Below are 19,958 nucleotides of genomic sequence, written 5' to 3' on the forward strand. Positions count from 1 at the left end.
CCGCTCTCTCTCCCCCTATCTCTCCCTATCTCTCGACCCCTTTCAGTCCCCCAAGTTCTGCGCCCCCTTCTCTCCCTCTTTCCCCCTTTGTCTCCCCATCGCTCACCCCCTATCTCTCCCCCTCTCTCTCACCTCTTCTCTCGGTGCCGTTTGTCTCTCTTTTTGCTACTCCTCTTCCTCTTCTTCTTGCCTATGGAGCTGCACACACAGAGACACACAGACACAGTTACACACAGACACACAGACATAGGGACACACAAAGACACACAACAACCGCCATTCGCCACTAAGTGGCAGTGACATCACCACGACGTTTGTGCCAGGCCATGTGCACCTTGAGGCCACTTGAAGTGTCGAGCGCCCGCTGGCAGGAGGTCACTGGGCAGACCCAGGTGCCAAAGGTCGACTGACTGAGATGACTGAGATGACTGATTGATGCACCACCTGTGCCTCCTACTGTGCCAACTTGCTGTGCTTTAGCCACCCGGCGCTCCGCTTGTTGTTGTGAGCGTCGCTCCTCCGCCCTCCGTTGTTGTTTGAGGGCGACTGCCTCTTAACTGCCCAGTAGCGTCCTTCACGAGCCTCCTCCATTGAGGCCGATCTTGACACCGCTGGTACCAGTCATCGACAAGTCCACTCAGCTCCACGTCTTCCTGTACCACATCACTCCATCTCTTCTCTAGCCCGTGCCGCGCCGAACAAAAGCTGTTTAGGCATGCGGTGGTTGGGCATGCAGGCTACATGACCCAGCCAACGCAGCCTTGCCCGCCGGAGGAGCTCACCGATGGGACTTTGCCCAGATCTTTCAAGGAATTGTGAGCTCCTAACACAATCCAGCCTGGTTAAACCCAGGATGGATCGTAGGCAGGCCAGCCTAAATGTTTCTCAACGGCGAAGATGCTCCATTAGAGGGGTCCACGTTTCGCAAGCGTAGAGAAGGGAGGGAATGACCATGGCCAAGAAGACTTGAAGCTTCATGCGGAGCGACAGACCAGGTATTTTCCACACAGCGTTATGCAACCGATGAAAAGATAATGCCGCTCGGCTGATTCAGAGTGAGACTTCTGTTAAACCGGAGCCGATCATGAGCACACTGCCCAGGTATGGGAAACTCTCCACTTACTCCACAACTGCTCCATCACCAATGGGGAGCAGAGGGGATGGAGTGTTTGGTGGGGCTGATGGTAAGACCCCACCTCTTAGTGGTACACTGCAGGTCCAGCAGCAGCGCCTCCAACTCCTCTGAGTAAGCAGCAATCACCAGATCATTAACATACGTAACATGGTTGATCAATAGGGAGTCATCCCTTGACCGCACCAGGGCATCGGTCAGCCTCCGTTTGTATCTGTACCAGATGAAAATTCTTCCGGTACAGCCATGGAAAGCTTCTCGAACAACGTAGTCGAAATAGATGTTATATAATGCGGGACATCCCTGTCGCACCCCAAGGTGAACAGGGAATGGCTCTGACTCCCGGCCACGTTGCTTTACCCGGGCCTGCCCACCATCATGAAGGTCCTTAATGATTGTGAACAGAGAGTCAGGGACTCTGAAAGCACGAAGAACAACCCAGAGCAGACAGACAGAAAATATGGGGTGTGTGCAGGACCGCTCTGGCCTGTAACCACATTGTGGCTCCACAAGCCTCTCCTCAGCGTGCCTGGCAAAGCAATGTTTAATAATCCTTGCCAGAACCTTTCCCGGCACACTGAGGAGGGAGATGCCCCTTTAGTTTTTAAGTCTGTACGGTCCGCCTTCTTAAAGGGGGGGGGGGGGGGGCGCCAGTGCATCCTTCCAATCCTGCAGAACCCATCCAGTGGTCCAGGCTGTTATTTTGATGTCATATGGGGCAGTCTGCTCACAAACGCCACCCTCATCTCTGCCCTGCATTTTCCTGGTCTCAGTCTCTGGATCACCTTCCGTACTTCCTCAACAGATGGTGCTTTAGCCAGCCACTCACAAGGTGTGACTATTTCTTCCAATATTTCATGCACAGCAGCCTCAGCAGGGTCATCCCCACTTTTCTCCATGATGTTTTCCAGGCTGAGCGATTTCCCCTCCCCAAGAGCTCACAGAAATGCTCAGAAAATTTGCAAACCTGTTCCTGGGGGTCGGAGATTGAATTACCTTTTTTTCTCCTAATGATGGTGATTCTTTTTTGATGGAGTTAAAGAGTGATCTATGATCAGGGGCTACTGAGACAGGCTCCATCTCCTCAGCAATGTGCGACCACCACTTTTCCTTGCAGCGCTGCACGGCTCTCCAAACGTCCGAGCCAAGGCTGTAGTAAGCCTCCTCATTCTCCGACATAGGATGCTGTAGACGGTGGGAATAGGCCTGTCGTTTTTTTCTCAGTCAGCCAGAACACCTCCTGCATCAGCCAGGGTCTCTGGTGAGGTTTGGCCAACGTACCCATAGCAGCCATTGCAGCTGCATGAGCCACAGTCTTAAACCTTACCCATTTCCTCTCCGCACGATGCCAACCCCAGCTGCAAGCGATGATGAAATTCTCGATTGCAACTTTCGTCAGCCAGCTGAGACCAGGCCACTGTGGATTTGAATAGGGTCCTGGATGTACACCCACCACTGGAGTCAAAGTATGGCAGGCGCATCTTACAGATGCCAAGCCGATAGTGAGTGGGCAGATCAGATCCACGGTAGGTCCTGGTATGAAGGACATGAGCCTGCATGTAGTCCTCAGAAGTTCTTGCTTGGACACGGCGTGCATCCATGATGGTGTGTGCATGCGCTGATGCTGGATCAGACTAATGTACAGTGCTTACTTGCGCCTCTAGCTCCCACGATGTTAGACTGTGGTTGTGTATGGAGCTGTAGTGTGGTGTGTGTGGAGTGTGTGTGATTGTGGTGTGGTTGTGTGGTGTGTAGTGTGTGGTTGTGGTGTGTGTGTAATTGTGGTGGCGCAGGGGTTGTGGTGTGTGTGTGTCTGTGTGATTGCTGTGTGTGTGTAGTCCGGCAAAACAACCTTATACTATGGGGACCTCATTTGCCAGTAAAAATATGATAATTGGTTCTTTACCCTTCTATCTGGCAACAAAACTGACACCTTTTTGCAAGGAGTCATGTTTGCATAGACCGCAATACCTGCAGTCATAAATACAAACAAAAGACATAACTCTGATAATGTGCACTGTCCTTGAAGTTGATTGGTCCACACCCGAGACAGCTTTCCTTCGAGCCTAGTCTCATATGGGTTGGACCAGATGACGCCAAAAGGCGTACCTCCTCGCGGTGCCGGATGGGCACCGCGAGGAGGTAGCACTGTCCATTTGCCTCTCCCCTCATGGCGTCTGGGACCACCACAGTGGCTAAACGGGGGCTCTGGATGGGTACGAGGGGCTGGTAACCCCTCCACCTTCAATTAATTACCACAAAACTACGAATTAAACATAAATATGCAACTAATAAGCTTGTGCCGGAGGCCCCGGGGGGATAGGCGTCTATGACGTCTCCTGGCCAAACCCCAATTGGCGGAGCCAGGAGATTGAATCTTCACCCTCGGGGCTCCTCCAGAAACAACAAAAGCCACTACGGATGGCCACGTGGAATGTTCGAACGCTCACTGCGGAGGAGAGGCTGCCACTCCTTTGTCGGGAGCTGGACCAGTACCGCCTGGATCTCTGTGGCATTCAGGAAGTCCGGTGGACCGGTTCTTGCTCCTGCACCATGAGGGGTGGACAGTCCTCTACTCAGGGCAGGAGACTACCAAACAACAGGGTGTGGCTCTTCTTCTGAACAAAATAATGAAGGGGGCATGGGAGCGTGGCAGTGAGGTGTGGGAAGCTGTAAGCCCCAAGCTACTTTGGGCTCACCTTCCCATCAACCGGAGGCGAGGAGTGGTGGTCGTGGTTACTTATGCCCCCACCGAAGACGAATATCCGTGGAGGGATGCAGGAAAAGCCGATGAGTCAGATGCCTCTATGACCTCCTGTCACAGGTGCTGGCTAAAGTGGCCACTCGGGACAGAGTCATCTTGTTGGGTGACTTTAATGCCCGAGTTGGTCATGATGCTGGCACCTGGTCTGGAGTGATTGGAAGGCATGGGCCAGATCAGCTCAATAACAATGGTAGGAGGCTGCTAGATTTTTGTGCAGTCCATGGGCTTGTAATTACCAACACACTCTTTCGGCATCGGCGCATCCACACAACATCATGGATGCATGCCGGGTCCAAGCAAAAACATCTGCTGGACTACATAGTGACGGACCAGCGGATGCGAGCCCATGTTCTTGACACCAGGACCTACCGTGGAGCTGATCTGCCCTCTGACCATCGACTAGTCATCTGTAAGATGCGCCTGCCATTCTTCCACTCCGGTGGTGGGTGTACACCCAGGACCCCATTCCAAAAGTGGCCTGGTCTCAGTTAGCTGATAAAAGTTGCAAGCGAGAATTTCATCATCGCTTGCAGCTGGGGTTGGCATCGCCCCCCACTCCTCCTGATGTCGAAGGTAAATGGGCGAGGTTTAGGACTGTGACTCATTCAGTTGCAATGGCTGCTTTGGGTACGCGGTCCAGACCTCCCCAGAAACCCTGGCTGACAGAGGAGGTGTTCAGGATAGTTGAGAAAAAGCGACAGGCCCACTCTCATCGGCTACAGCATCCCACGTCAGAGAATGAGGAGGCTTACCGCAGCCTTCGCTCGGAGGTTCGGAGAGCCGTGAGGCGCTGCAAGGATGGGTGGTGGTCGCGGGTTGCTGAGGAGATGGAGTCTGCCTCAGTGGCCTGCGATCACAAATCACTATTTAACTCCATCAAAAAAGTAACCTGCAGCGCCACACCTATTACCATCATTAGGGGAAAAAACGATGATCCAATCTCCGACCCGCAGGAACAGGTTTGCAGATTTTCTGAGCATTTCTGTGAGGTCCTGGGGGAGGGGAAATCCCTCAGCCAGAAAACATCATGGCATAAAGTGGGGATAACCCTGCTGAGGCTGCGGTGCCTAAAATATTGGAAGAGGTCACCCCCTGTGAGTGGCTGGCTGAGGTGCCATCTGTTGCGGAAGTACTGAAGGCGATCCGGAGTCTGAGACCAGGAAAGGCACCGGGCAGAGATGATCTTCCAAGCGAAATGCTGAGGGAGGGTGGCGTTTGTGCACAGACTGTCCTATATGACATCATAACAACAGTCTGGACCGCTGGACGAGTTCTGCAGGATTGGAAGGATGCCCTGGTGGTCTCCCTCTTTAAGAAGGGGGACCGCACAGACTGTAACAACTACAGAGGCATTTCACTCCTCAGTGTGCCGGGAAAGGTCCTGGCAAGGATTATTCAACATCGCCTTGCTAGGCACACTGAGGAGAGGCTTGCGGAGCCCCAATGCGGTTTCAGGAAAGGGCGGTCCTGCACAGATGACATTTTTTCTGTCCGTCTGCTACAGCAGAGGTGTCGGGAATTTCAACAAGACCTACATCTCTGCTTTATTGACCTGGTCAATGCCTATGATACCATCAGTAGGCCTGGGCTCTGGGTTGTTCTTTGTGCTTTCGGAGTCCTTGACCCTCTGCTCACGACCATTAAGGACCTTCATGATGGTGAGCGGGCTTGGGTTAAAACTACGTGGCCGGGAGTCAGAGCCTTTCCCTGTACACCTTGGGGTGCGACAGGGATGTCCTCTGGCTCCCACATTATTTAGCATCTATTTTGACCACCTATTTAGTGAAGCCTTCAATAGCTGTACTGGGTGAATTTCCATTTGGTACAGATATAATGGGAGGCTGATCGATGCCCGGGTGCGATGAAGGGATGGCTCCCTATTGGTCAACCATGTTATGTATGCCGATGATTTGGTAATAGCTGCTCATTCAGAGGAGGAGTTGGAGACGCTGCTGCTGAGACTGGAGCATGCCACTAAGAGGTGGGGCCTTACCATCAGCCCCACCAAAACTAAGCACCTGCCTGGGTATTTTGTACCATCGGACACTCCAACCCCACAACTCCCAATCGGCGATGGGGCAGTTGTGGAGTTATTGGAGAGTTTCCCATACCTGGGCAGTGCTTATGACCGGCTCCAGTTTAACAGCAGAGATCTCACTCCGAATCAGTCGAGCGGCAATATCTTTTCATCGGTTGCATAATGCTGTGGGGAAGCTACCTGGTCTGTTGCTCCGCACGAAGCTTCAAGTGTTATCGGCCACAGTCATTCCCTCCCTTCTCTGCACTTGCGAAACGTGGACCCCCCTAATAGAGCATCTTCACTGGTTGGAAACATTTAGGCTGGCCTACTTACGATCTATCCTGGATTTAACCAGGCTGAATTGTGTGAGAAGCTCACAAATCCTTGATACATCTGGGCAAAGTCCCATCGGTGAGCTCCTCCGGCAGGCAAGGCTGTGTTGTGGCTGGGTCATGTAGCCTGCATGCCCAGCCACCACATTAGGAAACAGCTTTTGTTCGGCCGGATCGAGCGGGGCTAAACGGGCGCGGCACGGGCTAGAGAGGAGATGGAGTGATGTGGTACAGGAGGACATGGAGCTGAGTGGACTTGTCGATGACTGGTACCAGCGGTGTCAAGATCGGCCTCTGTGGAGGAGGCTCGTGAAGGACGCTACTGGGCAGTTGGAGGCAGTCGCCCTCCAGCAACAACGGAGGGCGGAGGAGCGATGCTCACAATAACGAGCGGAGCGCCGGGTGGCTAAAGCACAGCAAGTTGGCACAGTAGGGGGCACAGGTGGTGCATCAGCCAGTCATCTCAGTCAGTCGACCCCTGGCACCTGCTGGGTATGTCCCATAACATCCTGCAAGCGAGCCTTCAACACTTCACCTGGCTTTAAAGTGCACCTGGCCTTGCACAAGCGCCGTGGTGATGTCACGGCTACTTAGTGGCGAATGGCGGTTGTTGTTAGTGTGTGTGGTGGGGGGGCAGTCCAGGTCTTTCTCTCTCGAGGTGGGAAGAGGCTCTCACCGCCGCCTCCGGGCGCCCTTCCTGTGCCGTCTCCTGCCGCTTGGGTCGCTCCGCTCGCCCTGAGCCCCATTACAGGGGGGGCCCCGCGTCTCCGTGGCGACCGCCGCCCCCCTCCCACTGCTCTGCCTCTCCTCCCCATCCCCCTCCTCCCCTTCCCCCTCCCGTCCCTCCCCCTCCCCTCCGCTGCTCAAAGCCCGCACGGCATCTTCAGCCCTGCACGCGGGACGCACAGACACAGGAAATGTTATGTACCTCGCCTGGTGTGCAGGAGGTTCGTAGATTCTGAGGCAAAAATATTGTAAACGCCATCGTGGCTTCTTCTATCGTATGGCATTGTGAAAAGCAACAGTTTTTCTTTTTTCTTAATGATCTTCATAAATGAATGCAACGGTTCCTCATCCAGTCCAATGATGTGGTCGATGCAGTGTGGATTTCAGCGATACCGCCAAGATATGCATGGATGGAGCATTCATCGGTGATGTGCTTGAGTGTTTGGACTTCTCCACAGTCGCAGTTGGGCGATTCCTTGATCTTCCATTTATGGAACGTGTACACGCATCTGCTGAGTTGTGTTCGAGGGCGGTTCAGCGTGGTCCAAAGTCATCGTGGAAGAGAGAATCCCATAACTTCCACCGTCGGATCGTGAATTATGTTTTTGTTTGCCACGTCTTTATTTTTGGCTGCTAGAGCGCAGGCACGTATCCAGAACGGTTTCCTAGATTTTACCCTTGGATGTGGGAGTTCCTTTACATCTTTATAGAGCTGCAGGGTGAAGTTTTTCATTATCTTGCTATACTCCCGTGTCGTCGCATCATCACGTCGGATGTTGGCCGGAGCGATATCCGCCTGCACAGGAAGCCACGGGAGTGGAGTAGACTTTAGGGAACCGCTGATGATACGAAGCGCGTTGTTAATTTCGGCATCGACAAGGTTCGTGTGAGGGCTTGCACCCCACACTAGGTCACAGTACTCCGCAGTGGAGTGAACAAAGGCCTGCGTCGATATCTTCAACATGCTGGTACCGCTTCCCCAGGTTGTTCCTGCACGTTTCTGAATAATATTCACTCGTGCTTTCGTTTTACATTTAGCTTGTTTGAGGTGGTGATGGTAGTTAAGTGTCCGATCCAGAGTAACTCCTAAATACCGAGGGTGTTCATCGTGCCTTAGCTTCGCTCCGCAGAAGTTAATTTTCAACATTTTCGAAGCTTGTCTGTTGTTCAGGTGGAAGGCAGAGACGATGCTCTTCGATGGGCTTGGCTTAAGGTGTCAATTCTTGAAGTATTCTTCCAGAGTCTTCAGGTCATTTTCGAGGACTGCCTCAGTGTCCCCCATTTTCTGTGCTTGAGTTGCAAATGCAATATCATCCACATATGTGAACTTGCGGCAAGATGTCGCTGGAATGTCGCTCGCCTAGAGATTGAACAGCGCTGGTGTCAGAACTAATCCCTGCGGGAGTCCATTGTTCAATCTTCGTGGGCTGCTGGCAGCTTTACCAAGATAGACGGTGAACCATCGGTTTCTCAGCATCTCGGTGATTCGTCCAATTGTCGGGCAGCAAGACATGGCTCTCACAAGCTTCAGCAGGAGTGCTTTCCACCATATGGTATCGTAAACTGAAGAGAGGTCGATGAAAGCTGTTGCTGTTTTGAGCTGGCGCTCGAAACCGGTTTTGATGTGTCCTGTTCAGGCAAGCACCTCGTCGCAACAAATACGACCAGTTCTAAATCCTGTTTGTTCCTGGGGAACTACTTCCTCAAGCGTGGACATCAACCTTATGAGCAGAAGCCACTCCATTAGTTTGTAGATACTGATTAGGGAGATAAGGCGGTAATTTTGAGTATCCGATGCGTCCTTGCCTGGTTTCAAAATAGCTATTATCCTTGCCTCTTTCCACTCCTTTGGAATTATGCTTGTGGAATGGATGTCAGTTAATAATGTAGTTAGCCATTTTCTTGCTCTTGTTCCCAAGTTCTTTATGAATTCTGGATAAATATTGTCACGACCTGATGCGTTCCTGCATTTCAACTGGGCAATACCGGCATTTACTTCCTACACTGAGAATGGACGGGAGAATTCATAGATTTATTCGCAGTTATCTATTGTGCAATAAAGTTATTTGTAGACTTGCCGTCTTGTGCTTTTGTCGATTGAAGTTCGTGAATTGTTGATAAGTTGCCTAGCAATCTCGTCAGGACTGACTTGCGGAGATTAATAGGCTGGCGTTGTGGCAACTCCCATCAACCTCAGGAGGCGCCAGGCCTTACGGCAAAATTTTCCAAAGTTAAGTGCTTCAACTGTAAAGCGCCATCTTTCTTTTCTTTGCAAATTCAGTGACTCGAGTAAGGCTTTTGCAGTCTCCTGCTTCTTATCAGCATTGAATTTCTGGAAAAACTGTTCGCTTTCTGGAGTTCAACATGGAGTGAAGACCTTTCTGATGCCTCTTGCGATCTTGGCCTTGGCAACTTCCTAAATGAGACCAACGAAGCGACGGTAGTTGACTGCGCATGGAGGTATCATTCCAACTGTTCTTCCAAGTCCGCAGTTAAATTCACCCATTCAGCTGATCTCAGATTCCAAAATATAAATAGGACGTATAGCACTTTTTCCACTTCGCCGACTTGAAAATACCACGGTCTTTTGCGTCATAGAGCAAGTGCTGGTCTTCTGCTGCTGCCCATTATGACATTGTGAAATGCTCTCTGTGCTGTTGCTTTTCAGGCCGGGATACCTCTGTCGGGCATTTGGCCGTCTGTGTGATGACATTCGTTGTGCTTTCACACGTAGCAGGGAAGACCTTGAGCAGGTTGTCATCTTCTTCCCCGCCTGGTATGCAGGAGGTTCGTAGATACTGATGCAGAAATATTCTAAATTCCATGGTGGCTAGGAAATGTTAAGTCCCTCGCCTGGTATACATGAGGTCGTGGGTTCAATCCCGTCACCCTAACGACGCCTGTTGTATATTTGGAGTCTGCGTCTCTCTCTTTCTCTCTCTCACTGTGGATATGCTATCTACCTCTCCTGGTATACAGGAGGTCGTGGGTTCAATCCCATGACCATGACGATGCCTGCTGCTGTTGTGTATTTGGAGTCTGCATCACCGTGGTGGTCGCATGGATTTTTCTCCAGGTCCTCCGGTTTTTCCCTCCACATTTAGAATCGACGTCACGTGTTTAGAGTATTTGGCTGCAATAAATTCCCACGTGATGACGATATCAGCCACTTCCTTGAGCTATCATTTGTGGCAAGGTCGCTTCTGAAAAAGAGCAACATAGCTCAGTGGGCCTTGCCTGGTAAAATAAAAAGGAGTTTAATAGTTTTAAACAGGTAGCCCCCCCAGTGCTGTTAGGGGCAAGTGCTGTCAGTAGCGAGTAGCAGTGCCTATGAAGGCCGCCACTGTGGTACATGAGTGGGTGGGTGGCCAGCACCACCACGCCCGCCCGGCCGCCTTTGTCTCCCCAGTGCTGACGTTTAATACACACATTGCCCCAGGTACTCATTTCAGGCTGAGTCGACCTAGGGGAGGAGGCCTAGGGCCGACCGGTTTAGATAACCACTGCTGCCAACACTAAGTGGTGTTGGTGGTGGTGGTGGCTGTGAGCAGAAATTTAACTCAGATATCTGCTGGGTTCGAAGTAGTGCATTGCAGCGCTAACCACTGTACCACCGCTCCCTGCCGATACGTACAGAGACACACCCACGACTCCCCGTGTCACCGTGTATTCATGTCCCCATGTCTCCGTTTCACCCATGTCCCGATGTCCCCCTGTCCCAGTGTCTCCCTGTCCCCATGTCCCCATCTCTCCATGTCTCAATTTCCTTGTGTCTTCTTGTCCCCGTGTCTCTATGTCTCTGTGTCCCCGTGTCTCTCTCCCCGTGTCCCCGTGTGCCCATGTCCCCGTGTCTGACTGCCCCCATGTCTCTATTCCCGTGTCTATTTCCCGGTTTCTCACCGTCTCCGTTGCGACGCTTCGAGTTCCTTGTTCAGCAGAAGTCTCCTGAACGCAGACACCTTCAGTTCTATGTCCTCACGTCCACACCTGGGAGACACGGGGACACACAGGGAGATACACGGGGACACACAGAGACACCTTCACCTCTATGTCCTCACGGCCACACCTGGAACACACGGGGACAAACGCAGACACACACGTGCAGATACATAGCGACACCCAGAGACACACGGAGACATACGCGGGGACACACAGGGATACACCAAGACACACGGATACACACAGATACACACGGAGACACACGTATACACACGGAGACACGCGGAGACACACGGGGATACATGGAGACACGGGGGGACACGGGGTGATACGGGAACACAGTGGGACACATAGAGACACAAGGGGACATGTGGGGGGACTCACGCAGACACCTGGGGACACACGGTGACACACAGGGACACACGCTAACGCATATAGACACACAGGCACACAATGACACACATGTAGATACACAGAGACACACATGGGGAGGCACACGGAGGCATACGTGGGGACACGCTGAGACACACGGAGACACCACATGAAGACACATCGAGACACATCGAGACAAACGAGGGCATATGGAGACTGACAAGGACATGCAGAGACATACAAAGACACACGAAGACACACGGAGACACACGGGGACACACGGGAACACGTGGAGACACACGCAGAGAGACAGAGAAACACAGATGCACATCTGTGTAAGGACACAGGGTGACACACCGGGACAGGCGGATACACGTGTAATGTTCTTGTAGGGAGACAGAGTCTTCGTAGAGGCAACACGGTTTATTATACCAAACAGTTACACTTAACCCTAACACAAAGGGGTAATGGCCCCTTTCACCCACAACCTGGGGAGGTACAACCTCCGGGCTATCGTACCTACAACTCGGTCTACTCTGGCCCTCCGGCTGGCTAGACCTAGGGGAGGCTGACCCACCGCTGGCCCGGTGAGTCCCTGACCACTGGCCCGTCCAGACCTGGCCTTAGAAGGACATCAGGCCGAGGGAACCTCAGGGTCCTAACCTCTCGACCTCTCCACCGCACTGAGCCCCAGCCTTTAGAAGGACGTCGGCGGCTTGGGGTCCAGGGTCTTCTTCTTCTTCAGGCGGCTTCTGGCTTCGGCTTGAGACGGACTGACTCGCGCTCTCAGGGACCCGCCTTATATACTCTTTCTACCTGAGAGAAGGGGTTCCGGGGGATCGTAGCTTCCGCCATCCCCCTCCCCTCAGAGGGGTTCCAACCGCCATTGGCCCGACCGGTCCGGACCGGTTTCTACCCCTCCCCCTGGTTGTGGCACGTGTGTGTCAATCATGACCAACACACACGTGGGGACACACTCTCACACAGGAAGACACACGGAGACATACGGGGACGCACAGAGACACACGAAGACACAAGAAGACACACGGTGAAAAACGGGGACACAAGTTGAGTGACACACAGGGACACATGGATACCCACGGAGACACATGGGAATACACGGAGACACGGGGTGATACGGGGACACAGTGGGACACGTAGAGACACACGGGGACACGTGGGGGCACATGGTGGCACACGTGAACACGTGGTGACACATGGATACACAAGGAGACACGCGGGAACACATGGTGACACACCGAGACACACTGGGACAGACGGGGACACATAGAGTTTGTTGTCCTTCCCTGCACCTTAGCGCAGTAGGCCATTTACAGTGCAAAAAAGTTCAACATACATACACATACATGGGGACACAGGGAAACACCCGGGGGACCTCACCCTTCCTCCCACATCATCTCGGCCAACTCCGCACACTTTGTCTCCACACGTTGTCTCCTAGCTTCATTCTCGGCCAGGTCTCCGCCATCACCACGACCATCACCACCACCGTCATCGTCACCGCCATCATCATCCCCGCCGGCAGCTCCCCGGGAGCCAATCAGGCCATTGTGAGCCTCATCCTCCACCGGCGCTGCTCCGCCATCTCCACCAGTCGCGGTCTCTGGCCTGGTGCCGCCCCCGCTGTGGAGCCTGCCCTCGCCTGATCGCGACGCCAGGGGAGCAGCCACACGGTTCATGGAGACAGCCTGGGGACACGGGGTGGGGGGGTGGGGAGAGAGTTACAACAGGGACACGCAGTTAGACACGGAGTGAGACACGGGGACATAGACATGGGGGGTGGGGGGGTGAGACACCACGGGGCCACGCGGTTAGACATGGAAACAACACAGGGTGAGACACGGGGACATGCGGTTCATGGAAATAGCCTGGAGACACCATGGGAAGAGACACGGGGACACGTGGGTAGACACGGAGTGAGACACAGAGACATAGGTGTAACAGTATAGACAAATACTGTCGCCCTGGGGTGAAGCGGGGTGGCCGAGGTTACATGAGGTAAGGGGAGTGAGCAGTTATGGGGGGGAAATCCCCCAAACGCCCCATCTCCGGAAGCCAAGGTGCCACAGAGTCTGGCCTTGACCGGGGGTGCGGCACGAGTTGTCCAGTCAGGTCAAGCCGGATGGCTGTGGGGTGAGATGATTAATCGATGGGGCAGTGCGTGATTGGTGGAATGTGGGGGTCAACAAGAAGCTGGGAGTTATGAAATGATGTTGTGGGGTTCCGATTAGGGGGCACCTGCACGAGCCAATTACAGTTGTGGAAATCCCTACCAGTGTAAATTCGTTCTAAAGGCCGACCGAGATTGAAACCGAAACCAGACCGAAAGTTTAACTACATTTTCGACCAAGACCAAATCAGAAAGGTATATAACCGAAGTTACCAAACACAAGATTTATGAAATATGTCATGATGCAATGCTACTTAAATTAAAAATAAATCTAGATCTAATCATTCAGATTCTAGATTTGAAGCTTTCGTGACTGCAAGGATTCATATTCTTAGGTTTTTTCTGTAAAGTCACGTAGGTAAAACATTAAAATTAATGAAAGTAAAATAAAATAAAAATCACGACATTTCGGAGGCAACACAAGTCTGCGTCATCAGGTGGGACCGTCACAGCCAGATTTGCTGCATCAAGTGAGGCAATGATTCAAGATGTAATCCCTTAAAAGAAAGTTGAGGGGGGGGAGCTTATCAGAATGTGGTAGCCAATGAATGGAACGTATCGGGAGGGAGGGGGGCGGGGCTCAAAGGCGGCACGAAGTGCCACGTAGAACGCATCGGGACGGGGAGGGGGGCGGGGCCAAAAGAATGCACGACGTGGTACACGAGAGTCGGCGACGTGGACGTGGTTGTGCGCAAGCAACTACTGCTGCACACGCCAACGCATTGGACAGAGGGGGAGGGGAGGCCAAAAGAGAGTGTGGGGTGCAAGTGTACGTGGACATGTGTGTGTACAAGCACCTGTTGATACACATGATAGAAAAGAACGAAAATGCCCATGTTTATACCAGTGCTGGCTGAACAATGAAGAGAGTACTGTTAAACACTGGGGATGTTAACACTCGGTAAAGTAAAGTAAAATAGTGCCTGTCAGATAAGATGGTCCAAAAATGTGTAATTAAGTCTTTTTTGCGTGGTTGATAACATCTTTCCAATGATTACTAAGTTTGTACCCATCATCACGGTTGAAATTATGTCTGTTTGTATATTTATATGGCTTCGTGTACAAACCTTTGATGGTAGCCAGGTTTGTACACGAAGGTTTGTACACGAAGCTATACAAATATACAAACACAGACATAATTTCAACCGTGATGATGGGTACAAACTTAGTAATCATTGGAAAGATGTTATCAACCACGCAAAAAAGACTTAATTACACATTTTTGGACCATCTTATCTGACAGGCACTATTTTACTTTACTTTACCGAGTGTTAACATCCCCAGTGTTTAACAGTACTCTCTTCATTGTTCAGCCAGCACTGGTATAAACATGGGCATTTTCGTTCTTTTCTATCATGTGTATCAACAGGTGCTTGTACACACACATGTCCACGTACACTTGCACCCCACACTCTCTTTTGGCCTCCCCTCCCCCTCTCTGTCCAATGCGTTGGCGTGTGCAGCAGTAGTTGCTTGCGCACAACCACGTCCACGTCGCCGACTCTCGTGTACCACGTCGTCCATTCTTTTGGCCCCGCCCCCCTCCCCCTCCCGATGCGTTCTACGTGACACTTCGTGCCGCCTTTGAGCCCCGCCCCCCTCCCTCCCGATACGTTCCATTCATTGGCTACCACATTCTGATAAGCTCCCCCCCCCTCTCCTCCCCCCTCAACTTGCTTTTAAGGGATTACATCTTGAATCATTGCCTCACTTGATGCAGCAAATCTGGCTGTGACGGTTCCACCTGATGACGCAGACTTGTGTTGCCTCCGAAATGTCGTGATTTTTATTTTATTTTACTTTCATTAATTTTAATGTTTTACCTACGTGACTTTACCGAAAAAAACCTAAGAATATAATCATTCAGAGCCTGCATTAAGAGTCGCTAAATATAAAATCTTTTGGTGTTACATACTTAGTAATTATATCCAAACAAACGAATGTTGTAGATAAGAAACAACAGTTTTTCTGCATTCAGCCAGACAGGCTACCGTCTGTTGACCGGTCGTATATACATTAGCAGACCATGGTTGTGGCTGTCACCTCGCTCCCAAGCTGCTGCTGCTGACGTGTGTGTGTGTTTGCAGCCTATCTCATAGGATTGCCTAGCGCCGACTGACCAGCCGATAGGCAGAGTGATAGACGTAGCACGAGTGTTATATTCTAAAAATAGATCTTCGGTTGACGAATGACAGCCAAAAGTCAATATCAGTTTCGGCCAAAACCGAAACCAAACCGAAAGTAAAACATTTACTTTCGGCCGAAACCAAAAGTAAACCGAAAGTTACAAATTGACTTTCGGCCGAAATCAAAAGTATGCGAAAGAGGCCATTTGCCAACTTTCGGCGTCGAAACCGAAACCGAATTTCGGTCAGCCTCTAATTCGTACATCCGATAGTGTGCATACTTTTTTAAGTCTCGTCTTAAAACCACATCATATTCTTAATTCGGTTTATTATGTTTAGCTTCACTGTCTCTCTTGCCATTTCTGTATCCTCATTCTAACAAGGCGCCTTGAGACATCAGTGGAAGGCGCCTTTACAAACAAATGTAAGTCGTTGTTTTTGACAGCGGCTGTGAGGTCGGGACCAAATTTGTGCACAAAAGCGAGCGCTACCGCGTGTACGGAGGACACGGGTTGGTCGGCGTTTGCCGGGGCCGGGGGGGAGGGGATGCTGCTGTCATGCGGGCGGCTCGGTGGCCCACACTGTTGTTGCTGTGGGTCGTTGGAAGTGCTCCTGCTGTTGTTGCCGGCAGGCTGGCGCCCGGAGTTGCTCGTCCGTTGAGTCGTCCAGAGAGCGGTTGAGAGCAACCGAACAGGTCCAGCGACTGTCGCTGCATTGAGTCGCTCAGAGCGCGGTTGAGAGGAACCAACCAAGTCCAGAGACTGTTGCTGCATTGAGTCGCTCAGAGGGCTGCAAAGAGCAACCAACAAAGTCCAGAGACTGTCGCTGCGTTGAGTTGCTCAGAGCGCCGTTGAGAACAATCAACAAAGTCCAGAGACTGCCGCTGAGTTGAGTTGCTCAGAGCGCTGTTGAGAGCAACCAACAAAGTCCAGAGACTGTCGCTGCGTTGAGGTGCCCGGGGGGCTGCAGGGAGCAATCAACAAAATTCACAGACTCCCACTGCATTGAGTTGCTCAGAGCGCTGTTCAGAGCAACCAACAAAGTCTAGAGACTGTCACTGTGTTGAGTTGCTCAGAGCGCTTTTGAAAGCAACCAACCAAGTCCTTGGGCCAGACCAGATATCGGTACCACCCAATGTAGAAAAACTTCAATGGTGCTATTTTATTTGTTACACCAACAGAAGTAAAATAATACGTGATAACCTTTCCAAATGAGCAGCTGTTAAATTTTCCTCGCACTTATCGCAATCACGCCTATTTGCCCGGACGTTACAAATAAAACATTCCAACACCTATGCTGTTAATTAAGACAATGCATAATTTACAAAAAGAATGTGTGTCCCCAAGGCATGCATTTCATACATATTTTTTCATTTATTGTTCTTCAATTTCAGTGACTTAGTTAACTTTGGTATAGATTGGCGCTGTTTTCCGTCTGTTTTCCGTCTGTTTCTAGCAGCTTGTTTGCTCATTCTAGATTTGAAGTTTTCGTGACTGCAGGAATCCATACTCTTTGGTTCTTTCGGTAAAGTCACGTAAGTATAAAATAAAAATAATTGAATCACGACGTTTTCTGGCGCAACACAAGCGTCCGTCATCAGGTGGGACAACCACAGCAAGAAACAAGTGCTGAAGTGGGCAAAAAAAAGTGCTGCTTGTAACAAGAGGCTATATAGGTAAGAGAGGGGGGAGGAGCCAGGGAGGGGAGATAGAGAGAGTGGGGGTGTGGGGTAGGGGGAGTGGGGAGCTGCAAGCTCCGACACGAGCACGACAAAATGCCGGGGATGGGAAGTGAGCGGGGCTGGGGGTAGCAGGCTGAAGAAACTGGAGATGCGGATATGAAGGCAAACTATAAAGCGGTTAAGGTTTTACCTGTGTAATGCGGGTGTAAACGACCTTCCGGAAGTGACGTCATGGGGGGAGGAGTTACGTCACGTGGGGGACAGGGTTCAGGGTTATAAGGGGAGAAACCGGAAGCAGTAGGGGGTGATCGGAGACTGGGGAAAGTGTAAGGCCACGCAGGGCGGAGTGGGGAAGAGAGAGAGTGTGGCGAGATCGCCACACACACAGACCTCGAGGATCGGCACCGTCGGCCAGCGGTGACTGACCCCGGGGCTGGAGGAGCAGCGAGGAGGCTGCAGAGAGAGCAGCGGGTCTGCAAGGGTGGAGTTGAGCAGCGGGGGAGTCTGCACGACGAGACAGCAGCGGGTCAGCAAGGAGGGAGTGGGCTACGTGAGCGACAGCAGCCTGGGGGCTGCAGAGCGAAGAGTATATAGGAGAGTGCTGTGAAGTGGGCTACGTGAGCGATAGCAGCCTGGGGCTGCAGAGCGAAGAGTAAGGGGGAGTGCCGTGAGGGAAAAGAGATCGAACCCAAATAAAGGACACAGGACAGAGAGAAGCGTCCGAGTCTTTTATTACACTGGTGTTGGAAGTGTAACGGCATGGCAAAACAACTGAGAAAAAAGATTATTTCGTCTCCGGCATCGGCTTCTTCTTCCGACGACGAAGACCTTCCTCCTACGGTGGACCTGACTCCGACATACGAGGAGATCCGTGCTGGGACGAGTGCGGGTCCGGGGGTCCAAGAGGTCGTCGCGTCGGCGGACCCGTCTTCACTAAAGAACGTGGATTTAAGATGGAGTCAGATGGCGGAGCAACTTGAAACTCTCAAGAACGTACTTGCACAATTGTGTGAGCTCGTCACGCCGGGAATGGCGTCTGGAGGAGATGTTGGTGGTCCGCAGGAGCCCGGGTTGTCTTCGCTGTCGCCGCCATCAGCCACGCGGCGTGAGGACGCCATCTTGGGCGTGGCGCACGAGGAAAGGCGGGAAGCCGCCATTTTGGGCCCTTCTCGGCGTAAGGCCGCCATCTTGTCGACACCACGTTGGGACGCCATGTTGAATCTGCCACCCGAGGAGTCAGCGGCTGGAGGGAGCGCGCCAAGAGGTCGCAGTCGCCACTTGCCGACTGTAAAAGAATTCTCCATCGGGGGAGATTGGAGCGCGTTCGCCTGCAGATTTTTGGCAGCGGTACGCACGGCGAGGTGGACTGACGCTGAGGCATTAGAAGTTCTTCCGACTCTTCTCGATGATGAGTCTGTTAGATTCTTCCGCTCCATAAAAGCCGCAAAGAAGAAAACGTTGCGAGGAGTATTCACCGAAATGGCTGACGCTTACGAACCACCGGACGATGCTCATCGCCGGTTTGTGCAACGACAGCGCGCACCCGAGGAGTCTCCGGTGGCGTATAGGGGCGCGGTGCTAGAACTGGCTATGGCTGCATACCCGGAGACGGAGCCTGACCTGCTGGAACCTCTCATCCTGGGGAAGATGCTGGAGCTGTCCCGGGATCTCGGCATTCCTATGCCGGTGTGTGGTCATGAGAAGCTCACCTCCTGGGCTGCGGCCAAATGTCTAGATGCCCAATTCAACCTGCGCCGGTGGAAGCAGGTTACGGCGTGGACGGGGGGGCCTATCGTCGACGGGGGAGCCTTGGGTTGGGACCCCAAAAAGGCAGTTTATGTGCCAGACGACAGGGGCCCGCAGGAGCTGTCGGCTGCCGCGGCTCCGTGGACGGGCCGAGGGGGGCCGGGGCCACGGGCTGCGCCGCCGACACGGCCGCGTCGGGACGGGGCGTCCGCAGCGCGCCGTAACGACATCGACTGTTTCCGCTGCGGGCGTAAGGGCCATTACGCTCGGGACTGCTGGGCCCGCGTTCCGGGTCCGCCCCAGCAGGAGGCCTCGACTGCGGCCGCTCCAGGAAAGGATTCGCCAGCACAGGCAAGTCGGTGCGCACCAGACACCCGGCAAGGCTTGACACCTCATTCATCACCGTTGTCGTGCGATCCGGGTGTTGTTAATAACGGGAGCCCATCGACTGTGCCTTGTTGCTCGGTAACGCAGTGGCGTAAGCTGGCTCGGCGGGTTGTCACGGCCGCTACCGGTTCGTCCACCGTACCTGGGTCGATACAAGGGGTGGACGTGCGGATTTTGGTAGATTCTGGAGCGTCCGCGACCATTATTTCTGATTTAATATTTCATCTCTTGAACATCCCACCAGAGGCTGTGAGTCCAGCTTACGCTTCCTGCATCGCCGCGAACGGGGGTAGCATAGGCATTGTGGGCCAGGTGCACGCTAACATCGCTATCGGGGGAGTGTCTGCCTCGGGAATTGTGTTAATTTCGAGGTCTCTTGCGGTTCCTTGTTTGTTAGGGACCGATTTTCTGGCCAGAATGCCCATTCTGATTAGAATTAATGAGAGCTGCATTGAGCTACCGGAAGGCCGAAAAATTGCGTTTTTGCCATCAGCCTGGGGGCGACCTGATCCTGTCGCCCAGGTGCAGACGTTGTCCGAGGT

At 52.5% G+C, this 19,958-nt stretch overlaps 1 protein-coding gene across 3 annotated transcripts in view; it reads right to left on the reverse strand.

Annotated features, from left to right (window-relative positions):
- Positions 1 to 19,958, reverse strand: part of LOC133362990 (serine/arginine repetitive matrix protein 2-like) — a 60,830-nt gene that overhangs the window by 22,170 nt on the left and 18,702 nt on the right. For all 3 annotated transcript variants that reach the window (XM_061581971.1, XM_061581970.1, XM_061581972.1), the window contains exons 2-5: positions 12,687 to 12,994; positions 10,875 to 10,961; positions 6,925 to 7,137; positions 133 to 198 (exon numbers count right to left, since the gene is read on the reverse strand). In XM_061581971.1, the coding sequence (XP_061437955.1) occupies positions 133 to 198; positions 6,925 to 7,137; positions 10,875 to 10,961; positions 12,687 to 12,985 (665 nt within the window). In that variant the 5' untranslated portion in view covers positions 12,986 to 12,994. The remainder of the gene's footprint in view (positions 1 to 132; positions 199 to 6,924; positions 7,138 to 10,874; positions 10,962 to 12,686; positions 12,995 to 19,958) is intronic.

The sequence above is a fragment of the Lethenteron reissneri genome, unplaced genomic scaffold, assembly GCF_015708825.2.
Source record: "Lethenteron reissneri isolate LAM-NWPU_2019-01 unplaced genomic scaffold, ASM1570882v1 scaffold_1639, whole genome shotgun sequence".
In the NCBI taxonomy this organism is placed as follows: Eukaryota; Metazoa; Chordata; class Hyperoartia; order Petromyzontiformes; family Petromyzontidae; genus Lethenteron; species Lethenteron reissneri.